Genomic DNA, 14236 nt, shown 5'->3' on the forward strand with positions numbered 1-14236 from the left:
AGGAGTAGGCCATTTGGCCCTTCGATCCAGCACCACCATTCAATGTGATGGCTGATCATCCACAATCAGTACCCCGTTCCTGCTTTCTACCCATATCCACTTATCTTTAAGAGCCCTATCCAGCCCTCTATGAATACAGTTCCTTGAAAATGGCATCACAGATAGATAAGGTAGTCAAGAAAGCTTTCAGCATATTGTTCAGAGTGTTGAGTATAGAAGATGGAAGGTCATTTACATTGAAAAAGACGTTGGTGAGGCCACACTAAAGACTATTGTGTTCAGTTTTGGTCATCCATTATAGGAAAGATGTTAAATGGGAAAGTGTACAGAGAAGATGTACGAGGATGTTGCCAGGACCCGAGGGCATGAGCTATAGGGGGAGGTTGAGCAGGCTATGACTCTATTAGAAACATAGAAAATAGGTGCAGGAGTAGGCCATTCGTCCCTTCGAGCCTGCAACGCCATTCAATATGATCATGGCTGATCATCCAACTCAGTATCCTGTACCTGCCCACTCTCCATACCCCCTGATCCCTTTAGCCACAAGGGCCACATCTAACTCCCTCTTAAATATAGCCAATGAACTGGCTTCAACTACCTTATGTGGCAGAGAGTTCCAGAGATTCACTACTCTCTGTACAAAAAATGTTTTTCTCATCTCGGTCCTAAAGGATTTCCCCCTTATCCTTAAACTGTGACCCCTTGTCCAGGACTTCCCCAACATCAGGAACAATCTTCCTGCATCTAGCCTATTCTTTGGAGTGCACGTGGATGAGGTGTGATCTTATTTGGAGGTACAAGATCATGAGAGGATTAGATGGGGTGGATACACAGTATTTACCCAGAGTAGGGCAATCGCGAACCAGAGGTTTGTTTAAGATTTAATAGGAACCTGAGGGACAACTTTTGAGTAGCCATAGTGGCAGGTACTATCAACAGCGTTTGGGAAACATTTAGACAGGTACGTGGATAGGACAGGTACGTGGATAGGACAGGTACGTGGATAGGACAGGTACACGGATGGGACAGGTACATGGATAGGACAGGTACATGGATAGGACAGGTACACGGATGGGACAGGTACATGGATAGGACAGGTACATGGATAGGACAGGTACATGGATAGGACAGGTACATGGATGGGACAGGTACATGGATAGGACGGGTACATGGATGGGACAGGTACATGGATGGGACGGGTACATGGATGGGACGGGTACATGGATGGGACAGGTACATGGATGGGACGGGTACATGGATAGGACAGGTACATGGATAGGACAGGTACATGGATAGAACACGTTTAGAGGGATATATCGGCCAAACACAGACGGGTGTAGCTGGGACATGCAGGTCTGGATGGACGTTGGGCTTTATCACTCTATAACAACACAGAGGGTGCCTTGGCTTGAGTCCACCTTGCCGTTCACCAGCTCCTGCACACTACACCACTAACCTGCTTAACCTGTTTTTCAGCCTAGTTTCTATTATCTATCTACGTTTGATCTCGCTGCACACCAAGCCCTAAAACACCGACTGAAATCTAGCTCGGGCTCACACAGATCATTGCACATGCTGAAAGCAAAACGCACAAAAGCCTTTCCAGTTTGCACCAAATAGAGTTCTTAAGCTCATACGTAATAGGAGCAGATTTGGCCATTCGGCCCATTGTCTACTTCATCATTCAATCATGGCTGATCGATCTTTCTCTCTCAACCCCATTCTCCTGCCTTCTCCCCATAACCCCTGACACCCGTACTAATCAAGAATCTATCTCTACCTTAAAAATATCAATTGACGACCTCCACAGCCGTCTGTGGCACTGATTTCCACAGATTCAACCCCCTCTGACCAATGAAATTCCTCTTCATCTCTTTTCAAAAGAAGTCCTTTAATTCTGAGTCCTAGACTCTCCCACTAGTGGAATCCTGTCCACATCCATTCTATCCAGGCTTTTTACTATTCGACGAGTTTCAATGAGGTCCCCTCACATCCTTCTAAACTCCAGCGAGCACAGGCCCAATGCCGACATCAAACACCCTCATTCCTGGGATTAACCTTGTAAACCTCCTCTGGACCCTCTCCAGAGCCAGCACTTCCTCAGATATGGGGCTCCAAACTGTTTGCAATATTCCAAATGCAGTCTGACCAAGCGCCTTATAGAGCCTCAGCATTACATCCTTGCTTTTGTATTCTAGCCCTCCCAAAATAAATGCTAGCATTACATTTGCCTCCCTCACTACCGATTCTTTCAAGAGAGAGAGCTAGATAGGGCTCTTAAAAATAGTGGAGTCAGGGGATATGGGGAGAAGGCAGGAACAGGGTACTGATTGGGGATGATCAGCCCGATTGAATGGCAGTGCTGGCTCGAAGGGCCAAATGGCCTGCTCCTGCACCTATTGTCTATTGTCTATTGATTCAACTTGCAAATTAATGTTTTGGGAATCCTGCACCAGCATTCCCAAGTCTCTTTGTACCTCCAATTGCCGAATCTTCTCCCCATTTATAAAACAGTCTATGCTTTTATTCATACTATCAAAATGCATGGCAATAGACAATAGGTGCAGGAGTAGGCCATTCGGCCCTTCGGGCCAGCATAGAAGATTTCACAGAGAGAGAGAGCTGGCATTTAAGAGATGGTGTTGGTATCATTGTGATGGGCACAGATGCGGTGGGCGAAGGGCCTGTAGCTGTGCAGGTAGTGCTCTGCCCTCTGTTTATAGATGCCTGCCACAAGGAGGGCCTGTCCTGAACACCCTTCACCTGAGGCAGAGAGAGCCAAAACCCTTAAAGCCCAAGAGAGAGCTTGCCATTACATGGGGGGGAACCGCACAGAAACCTTGGGGAGCAAAGTCTCCAGAGGTTTCCGTTCAGGTTTCCGTTCAGGTTTCCGTTCAGGTTTCCGTTCAGGTTTCCTAAGTGGGACAGGGGCATAAACGCAGATGGACTGAGTAATTCGCTGGGGAGAGAGAGAGAGAGAGAGAGAGATTATAGCGCCATGGGGGGGGGGGAGCTACATCTACATGGAGGAGAGAGAGAATGACCACATGGGGAGAGAGGGAGAGAGAGGGAGAGTCTATGACTGCATTGTCTTAGCACAACAATAAAAGCTTTTCACTGTTCCTCGGTCCACGTGACAATAAACTAATTTGAACGTCACTAAAGCTGATCTACCCCCCCCCTCCGTGAATTAAAGCCTTAATTGTGGACAAATCTAACACCTCTGTGCTTTCCTGTGGCAGGGTAACCGTGACGAGACCCAGACGGTGGACATGCAGAAGGCCACGGCAGATGCGCAGCGGCTGTTCAATGCCGGGGAGGGCAAGCTGGGCACGGACGAGTCCACCTTCAACATGATCCTGGCCACACGCAGCTTCCCGCAGCTGCAGGCTACCGTCCATGAGTACGGGAAGGTAAGTGCTTCAGTAACCTAGCTCGGGCGCAGAGGCCCCTTGCTACCTTTCACTTGAGTTTACAGATACAGCGCCGAAACAAGCCCTTCAGCCCACCGAGTCCGCGCCGACCAGCGATCCCCGCACACTAACACTACCCTACACACATTGGGGGAAATTTACAATTTTAACAAACCGATTAACCTACAAAACCGCACGTCTTTGGAGTGTGGGAGGAAACCGGAGCACCCGGAGAAAACCCATGCTGTCATGGGGAGAATGTACAAACTCCGTACAGACAGCACCCATAGTCGGGATCGAACCTGGGTCTCTGGCGCTGCACTACCGTGCCCCCCCCTGCACTATCGTTTGACAGGAAGAATGGCTGGGGCCGTCACACAGTACTCCAGAGGTTTGTAGAGTGGTGTAGGTTTACATTGGGTGAATGGGAAAGTCTGTCATCTCTGGTGGTGGAGCTAGAAGCAGTGAGAACAGTCACAACACAGAGACGTGCAGTAGTTTTAGTGCTGTGCTGGGTGTGCAATCACAAGGTGAAGCCCTGCACACTGGTGTAGACTGTTACAGCAGCAAACCTGGACACAGCCTGATTGTCAGTGTTATGGTCTAAATGCTGTACAGTAAGCCCTCGATGTTATGGACCTCTGCACAACGGATTTTGGTGATAGAGGATGGAATTGCCGACCTTCACCACCAGACTGTGTCTGCGGCCACCTGCACACCCAAACGTCACCTATCCAAGTTCCCCAGAGATGCTGCCTGACCCGCTGAGTTACTCCAGCACTTTGTGTACTTTTGTGTATTAACTAGCATCTGCAGTGTTTATTTCTCCAACTTATACAATGATAATCCCATAGGTAGACATAATATGCTGGAGTAACTCAGCGGGACAGGCAGCATCTCTGGAGAGAAGGAATGGGTGACATCTCGGGTCGAGACCCTTCTTCAGGCTGTTGTCAGGGAAGGGGGCTGGACAAAGATAGAATGTAGTCGGAGACAGTAAGATTGGTGGGAGAAGGGGGAGGGAATGGAGAGAGAAAGCAAGGGCTATCTGAAGTTAGTGAAGTCAAGGTTCATACCGCTGGGGTGTAAACCACCCAAGCAAAATATGAGGTGCTGTTCCTCCAATTTGCGCTGGGCCTCACTCTGACAATGGAGTCAGATTGGGAATGGGAGGGGGAGTTGAAGTGCTGAGCCACCGGGAGATCAGGTTGGTTAAGACGGACTGATCGGAAGTGTTCTATGATCGCCGAGTCTGCGCTTGGTCTCGCCGATGTAGGGAAGTTGACACCTCGAACAGCGGATACAGTAGATGAGGTTGGAGGAGGTGCAAGTGAACCTCTGCCTCACCTGGGTCCTTGGACGGAGTCGCGGAGGAAGGTAAAAGAACAGGTGTTGCATTTCCTGCGGTTGCTGGGGAAAGTGCCTGGGGAGTGGGTGGTTTGGGTGGGAAGGGACGAGTTGACCAGGGAATTACAGAGGGAACGGTCTCTGCGGAAAGCAGAAAGGGGAGGAGATGGGAAGATGTGGCCAGTAGTGGGATCCCGTTGGAGGTGGCGAAAATGTTGGAGGATTATAAGTTGTATGCGACGGCTGGTAGGGTGAAAGGTAAGGACTCTGTCCTTGTTACGAATGGGGGAGAGGGAGAGCAAGAGCGGAGCTGCGGGATATAGAGGAAACCCTAATGAGAGCCTCATCTATAATGGAAGAGGGGAATCCCCGTTTCCTAAAGAATGAGGACATCTCCAATGCCCTGGTATGCAACACCTCATCCTGGGTGCAGACGGAGGAATTGGGAGTAGGGGATAGAATCTTTACTGGAAGCAGGGTGGGAAGAAGTGTAGTCTAGCTAGCTATGGGAGTCAGTAGGTTTGTGGTTGATGTCGCTCAATTGTCTGTTTCCTGTGATGGAGACGGTGAGATCTAGAAACGGTAGGGAGATGGTCCAAGTGAATTTGAGTGCAGGATGGAAATTAGTGTTGAAGTTGATGAAGTAAGTGAGTTCTGCATGGGTGCAGGAGGTAGGGCTAGTGTACACCTGGATCAGGGATTGTTCGACGTACCCTACAAAGAGGCAGGCATAGCTGGGGCCCGTGCGAGTGCCCATAGCTACGCCTTGGATTTGGAGAAAGTGGGAGGAGTCAAAGGAGAAGTCCCATATATGGTTATAGCGGACAATCGGTAATAACGGACACCATACCATGGTCCATTATAACGAGGGTTTATACATATATATTTATTACTAGACCTGTTGGGTCTACTCCCCCCAACTCACCCGTTCCCTACCCGTAGCCCCCCCCACAGGGGGCGTGATCCTCCAACGCAAGCCGTTCCCGAACGTAAGTGAAGCTGATCACTGCTAGCCGAACCATTGTGACGTCATCAGTTGAAGCTGGTCGTTTTAAATTCAAAGTCTTTAGATTTTTTTAAACTTTAATCAGTAATGTCGAGAAATAAAGCATAAAATGTTCAGTGAAGGTGTCCTTGGCCTCGAGGGGGACAATGTCAATCAGAATATGTAAACGTAATCGTTACTGCGTAGTGTTTTTGCAAAGATGTAAAGGCAACCACATGTACACACGCATATACACACAAACAAGATCAGAGCTTTAATAAGTGTTGGAAATATATATGTCTGTATGTGTGTGTGTATGTGTGTGTATTTGTGTATATATATGTTTGTGTGTGTATTTACGTGTGTGTGTACATATATATGTATATGTGTGTGTGTGTTGATATATATATATATATATATATACTAGACTAAGTGGGACAGGAGGGCTGGTCCCCCTACGCAATTTCCTGCCACTTTGAGCAGGGTTCAAAGCCACCAAATTCATGTGTAGTTTCATGCCACTTCGAGCAGGGTGCAAGACCACCAACTTCATTTTTTCTAAGCTCAATATACAGCGCAAACAAGAAGTGGTCAAGATTAGACTTTTAATAATTATATAGATTTTCAAACCATAATTTCATTTTCAAACCAACCATAGTTTCAAACAAACAACATTTTCATTTTCAAACTTCATTTTCAAACCACATTTAGGGCACTCATGGGTCAGTAAAACCACACTCACAGTTTAGTAGACATGTGTTCAGTGTTATTCACAGCTCAGACTTAGAGTTGTGACCTCTCGCTCCCCCATCTTGCAAAGACTGAGGCACGTCCACACTTCCGGGTTTTATAGTCCCTCCCCCCTCCCACCTTCATGGCATGATTGACAGGAGAGAGTATCTCAACATTTTTTAAACATTAATAAGTCTTTTATTGTTCATTGATGGAAAAATCCTCTGGCCCTGACAGCTGGAGGGGGACTGAGTAAGATGGCCAAAGATCACAGCCATAAGTGATAGCGTTTTTTCTAAAATCAATATACAGTGCAAACAGGAAGTGGTCAAGTTTAGACTTTTAATTATATAGATATATCTATCTATAATATATATATATATGTGTGTGTGTGTGTGTGTGTGTGTGTGTTTCTATCTATATTTAAAACTGTGTGTGAGTGTGTGTGTTTTTGCCTGTCTTGTGGGTGCCAGCCTTTGATTCGTTGCTACGCCAACACCACACGCAGAAACGCCGTGATTTTTTTCCATTTCGGTAGAGATTTCACTTTTCATTCCAAGTATCCACTCCTGATTAAATTTGGTCGTGTTTATGTACACATTTTTTAATGAAATCCTTCTCTCCCCCCCCCCCCCCCCCCCTCCAATTTCAAAATGTTAAAAAAAAAACAGGCCTCACACAATGCCCAATGCTCACAGATGTCCAATCGGAATGGATTGTGTGTGTGTGTATATATGTGTATGTATATATGTGTGTGCGTGTATGTATGTGTGTGTGTGTGTATGCATATATGTGTGTGTATTTATGTGTTTTGGTGTAAATATATGTGTGTGTGTGTGTGAGTTTATGTAGAAAAGAACTGCAGATGCTGGTTTAAACCAAAGATAGATACAAAGTGCTGGAGTAACTCAGCGGGTCAGGCAGCATCTTTGGAGAAAAGAAATAGGTGATGTTTCAGGTCGAGACCCTTCTTCTGACAGATACATGGGATTAGATTAGATGGGGCATCTTGGTCGACATGGGCGAGTTGGACCGAAGGGCCTGTTTCCGTGCTGTAGGACTCTATATGGTAAATGTACCCAGTGATGGGAGCTGGTGGATGGAGCTTGAGTTGCGCTGGTAGATCACAGCACAGCTGACCTTCTCTTGAAGGTATGAGAGAAAGTCTCACTCAAGTTGATTGGGACAGGTTGTTTGAGGGGAATGGAATATCCGCCATGGGATGTCTTTAAAATTGTGCTGACATGATCTCAAGATATCCACATCCCTGTTAGAGTGAAGGGCAAGGCTGGCAAATGTCAAGAAGCTTGGCTGACGAGGGAAACGGAGGCATTGGTCAAGAATAATAAGGACGCAAGGGACGGGTGGGATCAAGTGCATCCCTGGAGGAGTTTCGGAAACTAAGGAGCAGACTAAACAGTAAATCAGAAGGACAAAAAGGGGCCAGGAGATAGCGCTGGCAGATATCGTGTATGGTAGACAAATCTCCAGGACCTGATCAGATATATCCAAGGACATTGTGGGAAACTAGAGAGGAAATTGCCGGAGCCCTGGTTGAAATCTACGAGTCGTCTTTGAATACAGGAGAGGTGCCGGAAGACTGGACGGTGGCAAATGTTGTGCCTCTATTCAAGAAGGGCTGCAGGGAAAATGCTGGGAACAAGAGGCCGGTGAGCTTAACATCTGTAGTTGGTAAGTTACTGGAGAGTATTCTGAGGGATAGGATATACAGGCATTTGGATGGGCAAGGGCTGATTAGGGATAGTCAGCATGGTTTTGTATGTGGGAGGTCGTGTCTCACAAATCTGATTGAGTTTTTTGAAGACCTGACCAAAAAGCTCGATAAGGGCAGGGCAATAGGGTATATACAGGTATTGACTTCAGCAAAGCATTCAACAAGGTCCCACATGGTAGGCTGCTCTGGAAGGTTAGATCTCATGGGATCCAAGGAGAGATTGCTGAATGGATAGCAAATTGGCTCCATGGAAGGAAGCAGAGGGTGATGGTGGAAGGTTGCTTCTCAGATTGGAGGACTGTGACTAGTGGTGTGCCTAAGGGTTCGGTGCTGGGCCCGTTACTGTTTGTCATCTACATCAATGATTTGGATGTGAACATACAGGGCAAGATTAGCAAGTTTGCTGATGATGCAAAAGTGAGTGGTTTTGCAGATAGTGAAGATGGTTGTGAAAGATTGCAGCAGGATCTGGATCGACGACAAGGTGGGCAAAAGAATGGTTGATGGAATTTAATACAGAGAAATGTTACCTGTTGCATTTTTGTGAGGTCTAACATGGGCAGAACCTATACAGTTAATGGTAGGCCTCTGGGTAGTGTTGTAGAGCATAGGGATCATGGTTCTTTGAAGGTCGAGTCGCAGGTAGATAAGGTGGTCAAAAGTGCATTTGGTACATTGGCCTTCATCAGTCAGAGTATTGAGTATAGAAGTTGGGAGGTCATGTTGCAGTTGTATAAGACGTTGGTGAGACCGCATTTAGAATATTGTATTCAGTTCTGGGCACCGTGTTATAGGAAAGATATTGTCAAGCTGGAAAGGATACATTGAAGATGTTGCCAGGACTCGAGGGTGTGAGCTATAGGGAGAGGTTGACAATCGATAATAGGTGCAGGAGTGGGCCATTCGACCCTTCGAGCCAGCACCGCCATTCAATGTGATCATGGCTGATCATCCACAATCAGTAGGCTGTGACTCTATTCCTTGGAGCGCAGGAGGATGAGGGGAGTTTTAGAGAGGTGTATACAATCATGAATAGATTTGGTAGATGTCTCTTGCCCAGAGTAGGGGAATCTAGGACCAGAGGACATAGGTTTAAGGTAAAGTGGAAAAGATTTAATAGGAATCTGAGAGGTAACGTTTTTCACACAAAGGGTGGTGGTGTATGGAACAAGCTGCCAGAGGAGGTAGTTGAGGTAGTGACTAATTGAACATTTTAGAAACAGTTTGGCAGGTACATGGAGAGAGGACAGGTTTGGAGGGATATGGACCAAAAGCGGGCAAGTGGGACAAGTGTCGCTGGGACATGTTGGCAGGTGTGGGCAAGTTGGGCCTGTTTCCACACTGCATCACTCGATGACTAGATAGATCGAATGGCCTCCTGTGCAGTAACCATTCTGACACTAGTTCTCCAGCAGACGCTGCTTTGTGTGTGTGTGTGTCTCACAGCGGCCGTCTCCCCGTGTGAGCTGAGCTGTGGCGTGAGCCTTGTAACTCACGGTTTTGGTTTTGCTTCCTCCACAGATGGCCAAACGTGAGCTGCTCAAGGCCATCGACCGGGAGTTCTCAGGGGACGTCCGTGATGGGATGCACGCCATCGGTATGATCAGCACCTCGCTCCCCCACTACTCCCCACCCCCCCCCCCCACACCACCCCTACCCCACCCACACCACCCCTACCCCACCCACACCACCCCTACCCCCCCCACACCACACCCCTACCCAGGTGGGTCTGGGCCAGAGTGTAGGGCCGACGATATGGCCTCCTCTGTAGACCTGTTGGTCCGGTAGGCAAAATGATGGGGTCCAGTGTGGGGGGGAGGCAGGCTTGGAGGTGAGCCAAGATCAGCCGCTCAAAGCACCCACACCTCCCTCACCCACACACCCATGTCCCCCACCCTCACCCCTCACCCACACCACCCCTCCCCCACCCACACCACCAACCCCATCCCCCCACCCCTCATGGGAAGGTAAGAAGGTTCCCTCCCCCACAGTGGCTGAATGGAGAGATGCACCCCCAAGTTGGAGGCCATCCCCCACCACACCACCCCTCCCCCATCTACATCCACCCCCCCCCCCCCACCCACACCTCCCTCACCAGAGGGACACACCTCCCCCACCCCACCCCTCACCCACACCACCCCTCCCCCACCCACCCCACCCCTCCCACACCCACACCACCAACTACCCTTCTCCCATCCCATCCTCACCCTCACCCCTCCCCCAATCCCAGCTACGCCGCACAACACAGACCCTTCACGTGGCGAATGCCCGCTCCTTGCCCCAACCACACACCCTCCGCATCCCCCTCCCCATCCTAACCCGAAATTCCACCACACTCCCCCTCCCCCCCCCTCCCCATCATAATGCAGCCCACCCAACCCCTCTCATTCAACTCAGCCCCTCTCCACATCATAACCCACCTCACCACCCCACTGCCCCCTCCCCTCACCATGCTCCCCCCTCTCCCTTCACAACCATCCTCTCTCCACCTCTCCCCCCTCCCCCTGATCTCCCTTCCCACCTCATTCTCCCCCCCCCCCCCCCCTTGCTATTAACCAGCTCCCTCTGCCTCGTCCCACCCCCTGGACCCGCTAAACCCCCTCCCCACCCCCCAACCCACCCAACCGCTCCCCTCCCTGCTCCCCCTCCCACCCTGCTCCACCCCATTCCCCATCGCCACTACCCCCCCCCTGCTCCCTGCTCCCCCTCCCACCCTCTCCCCCACCCCTCACTAACCCCCCCCCACCCTGCACTCCCCACTCTTCCCCCCTCCTCTCTAATCCCTCTCCACATTCCACCTCTCCCCTCCTGCGGTGCCCGTGTTGAAGTTGCCGTGTTTGCTGCTGCTGCTGCTGCTGTGTCTAACACTCTCTCTCCCCACGTCTGGCCTGCAGTGCAGTGTGTGGCGAACCGGCCCACATTCTTTGCTGAGAAGTTGTACAAGGCGATGAAGGGAGCGGGTACCAGCGACTCTACGCTCATCCGGGTCATTGTCACCCGCAGTGAGGTAGGCACTCGGCGGGTTCACCCGTCTCCCCTCTCCGCTATCCCCCACATCTGCCTCCTTGCCCCCACCCCACTCCTCACTGAAACCCAACACTCCCCCTCATCTTGGCCCCTCTGTCCTGTAACTGGCCGACACCATACGGCGTTTGTCCACCATCCGGTCGCTGCCCGGGTTTGGTCCTGACTACGTGTGCTGTCTGTACAGAGTTTGCCCGTTCTCCCTGTGACCGCGTGGGTGTTCCCTGGGTGCTCCGGTTTACTTCCACACTCGAAAGACGCACAGGTTTGTTGGCTAATTTGGCTTTGGTAATAATTGTAAATTGTCCCTCGTGTGTGTGTGTGGCACCGTGCTAGTGTACGGGGAACTCTGGTCAGCGCGGACACGGTGGGCTAAAGGGCCTGTTTCTGCGCTGTATCGCTAAAAGTTTTTTTTATAGTGCAAATAGTTAGGCGTCTGTGATTGTGGACATTTAGTATAGTTTTTAGTGTAAAGATTCGGCATAGAAACCATCACCGGCCCAACACCGGACACAAAGTGCTGGAGTAACTCAGCATCTGTGGAGAACGTGGGTAGCTGACCTTTGCGCTCAGTGACACTGTAGAAGGTCTGAAGATCTCGACCCAAAACGTCAGTCATTCCTTTTCCCCACAGATGCTGCCTGACCCGCAGAGTTACTCCAGCGTTTTGTATCTATCCTTGGTGTCAACCAGCACCTGCAGTTCCTTCCTACACATAGTGTGAATGGGTGATCGCTGGACGGCACGGACTGGCTGGGCCACGGGGCTCGTTTCCACGCTGTCTCTCTGAACTCGCCTGTTGTGGTAATGCTGATTCTCCTCTGTCCCCACAGATCGACCTTGTTCAGATCAAGCAGGCGTTTTGGGAGAAGTACCAGAAGACCCTGCGTACGATGGTGGAGAGTGACACCAGTGGGGACTACAAGCGCATGCTGGTGTCCATCATCGGCAACTAGCCCTCCCTCCCTCTCTCCCCACGCTCCACCTCCCTGTGGCTGCCTGCTCTCTCTACAATCCGTTACCTGAACGACAACCAGACGATATTCCTTTTTGCCATTGTATGCTTCAATAGATCGATACTGGGGTCAAACCAGAGCCACACAAGGTTACAATCGCAGTGCTGGTTGTCAGCCTCTACCCCCCCCCCCCCCCCCCCCCCCCCCCCCCTTGAGGAAGGGGTCCTCCCACCAGTTCCCCCCCTCCCCTCCCCCCCCCCCCCCCCCCCCCCCAACAATCAGCTGCCAACCCCCTGATTGTTAATTCAAGAATAATATCTGCTTCTGTAATGCCATACTCATAGATTCATTGTTGTACAGCCTGGAAACAGGCCCTTCAGCCCAACTTGCCCACATGTCCAATCTACACTAGTCCCACCTGCCTGCATTTGGTCCATATCCCTCCAAACCTGTCCTATCCATATACCTGTCTAACTGTTTCTTAAATGTTGGGATAGTCCCTGCCTCAACTACCTCCTGTGGCAGCTTGTTCCATACACCCACCACCCTTTGTGTGAAAAGGTTACCCCTCAGATTCCTATCTTTTCCTTAAAAACCTATGTCATCTGCTCCTTGATTTACCTACTCTGGGCAAGTGACTCTGTGCGTCTACCCGATCGATTCATCTCATGATCTTATACACCTCTATAAGATCACCCCTCATCCTCCTGCGCTCTAAGGAATAGAGTCGCAGCCGACTCAACCTCTCCCTATAACTCAGACCCTCAACATCCTCGTAGATCTTCTCTGTCCCTGGAATACAGCGAGGAAGTTGCCAGGAGATGATCAATCTACAGGAGAAACTCAGCGGGTACGGCAGCATCTATGGAGCGAAGGAAATAGGCAACGTTTCGTGCCGAAACGTTGCCTATTTCCTTCGCTCCATAGATGCTGCCGTACCCGCTGAGTTTCTCCCGCATTTTTGTCTACCTTCGATTTTCCAGCATCTGCAGTTCCTTCTTGAACACGATCTGTCTACAACTGTGCCTTGGAGCAACTAATCTCACTGGAGATTTCAATCATTCCGTGGTCTTTGTTGATCATGCTAAATCTGGCATTCAGCTCCACTCACTACCTGTGCAAGAGCCATCATTAATCATCGTTAGTATTCTTCTTCTTTCATGTCCATCTTCCATGTTTCAGATGTTGACATCGCTGTCATCGACCGTCCTGAATAGGACGCAAGACTCAGTGGGTCAGGCAGCATCTGTGGAGAGCATGTCTGAAGAAGGATCTCCTCTTTCTCCCCGAAACGTCTCCAATCCTTTTTCTCCAGAGATGCTGCCTGACCCGCTGAGTTACCCCAGCACTTTGTGTCTATCTTTGGTATAAACCAGCATCTGCAGTTCTTTGTTTCAACGTTCTCACACAATGAAGTCTTGTTTCTGCTTTTTGCCCAGTGTAGTCCGCGCTTGATGTTGAAAGTGAGATGGTTTTGAATGGTCCTCATGAAAAGCAATGTTTTCTGGTCCTGTGTTGAGGAATGGTGATTGTAGCCGGGATTCTGGCCGAGGTGTGCGTTAAACCTGTGCTCGGAGTCACTGCTTAGTTACCTGGACACTTGTGTGTCCCTAATACCTGAACAGTGAAAAGTTGCTGCTGTTCTGCCCCAAATAATTCCTGGGTTTCTCCCTCCAGGGTGATCTTACTGTTTAGTTTAGAGATACAGCGCAGAAACGGGCCCTGCTGCTCAGTGATCCTTCGAGGGGACAATTTACATTTTTTTTCACCAAAGCAAATTAACCTGCACATACGTCTTTGGAGTGTTGGAGGAAACTCTGGGGAAAACCCACGCGGTTACGGGGAGAACGCACAAACTCCGTAGTCGGGATCGGACCCAGCTCTCCAGCGCTGTAAGGCAGCAACTCTACCACTGCGCCACCGTGCCAACCCTAAATGCTGCTTGTGAGAGGGTGAGCCCTGTCTATAGACACCGTCCTGTCACCACAACCGCCAAGAGTGGCTATTTGACAGTGAGATGGGGTCACACTTTCCCAGACTCCTA

General features: G+C 49.8%; 1 protein-coding gene across 1 annotated transcript in view; it reads left to right on the forward strand.

Annotated features, from left to right (window-relative positions):
• Window positions 1-12449, forward strand: part of LOC129713054 (annexin A7-like) — a 60548-nt gene extending 48099 nt beyond the window's left edge. Inside the window, exons 10-13 of the mRNA XM_055661933.1 lie at window positions 3243-3413; window positions 9734-9809; window positions 11107-11219; window positions 12070-12449. Coding sequence (XP_055517908.1) covers window positions 3243-3413; window positions 9734-9809; window positions 11107-11219; window positions 12070-12192 — 483 coding nt within the window. The 3' untranslated portion in view covers window positions 12193-12449. The remainder of the gene's footprint in view (window positions 1-3242; window positions 3414-9733; window positions 9810-11106; window positions 11220-12069) is intronic.
• Window positions 12450-14236: the final 1787 nt, after the last annotated feature.

Source organism: Leucoraja erinacea, chromosome 34 (genome assembly GCF_028641065.1).
Source record: "Leucoraja erinacea ecotype New England chromosome 34, Leri_hhj_1, whole genome shotgun sequence".
In the NCBI taxonomy this organism is placed as follows: Eukaryota; Metazoa; Chordata; class Chondrichthyes; order Rajiformes; family Rajidae; genus Leucoraja; species Leucoraja erinaceus.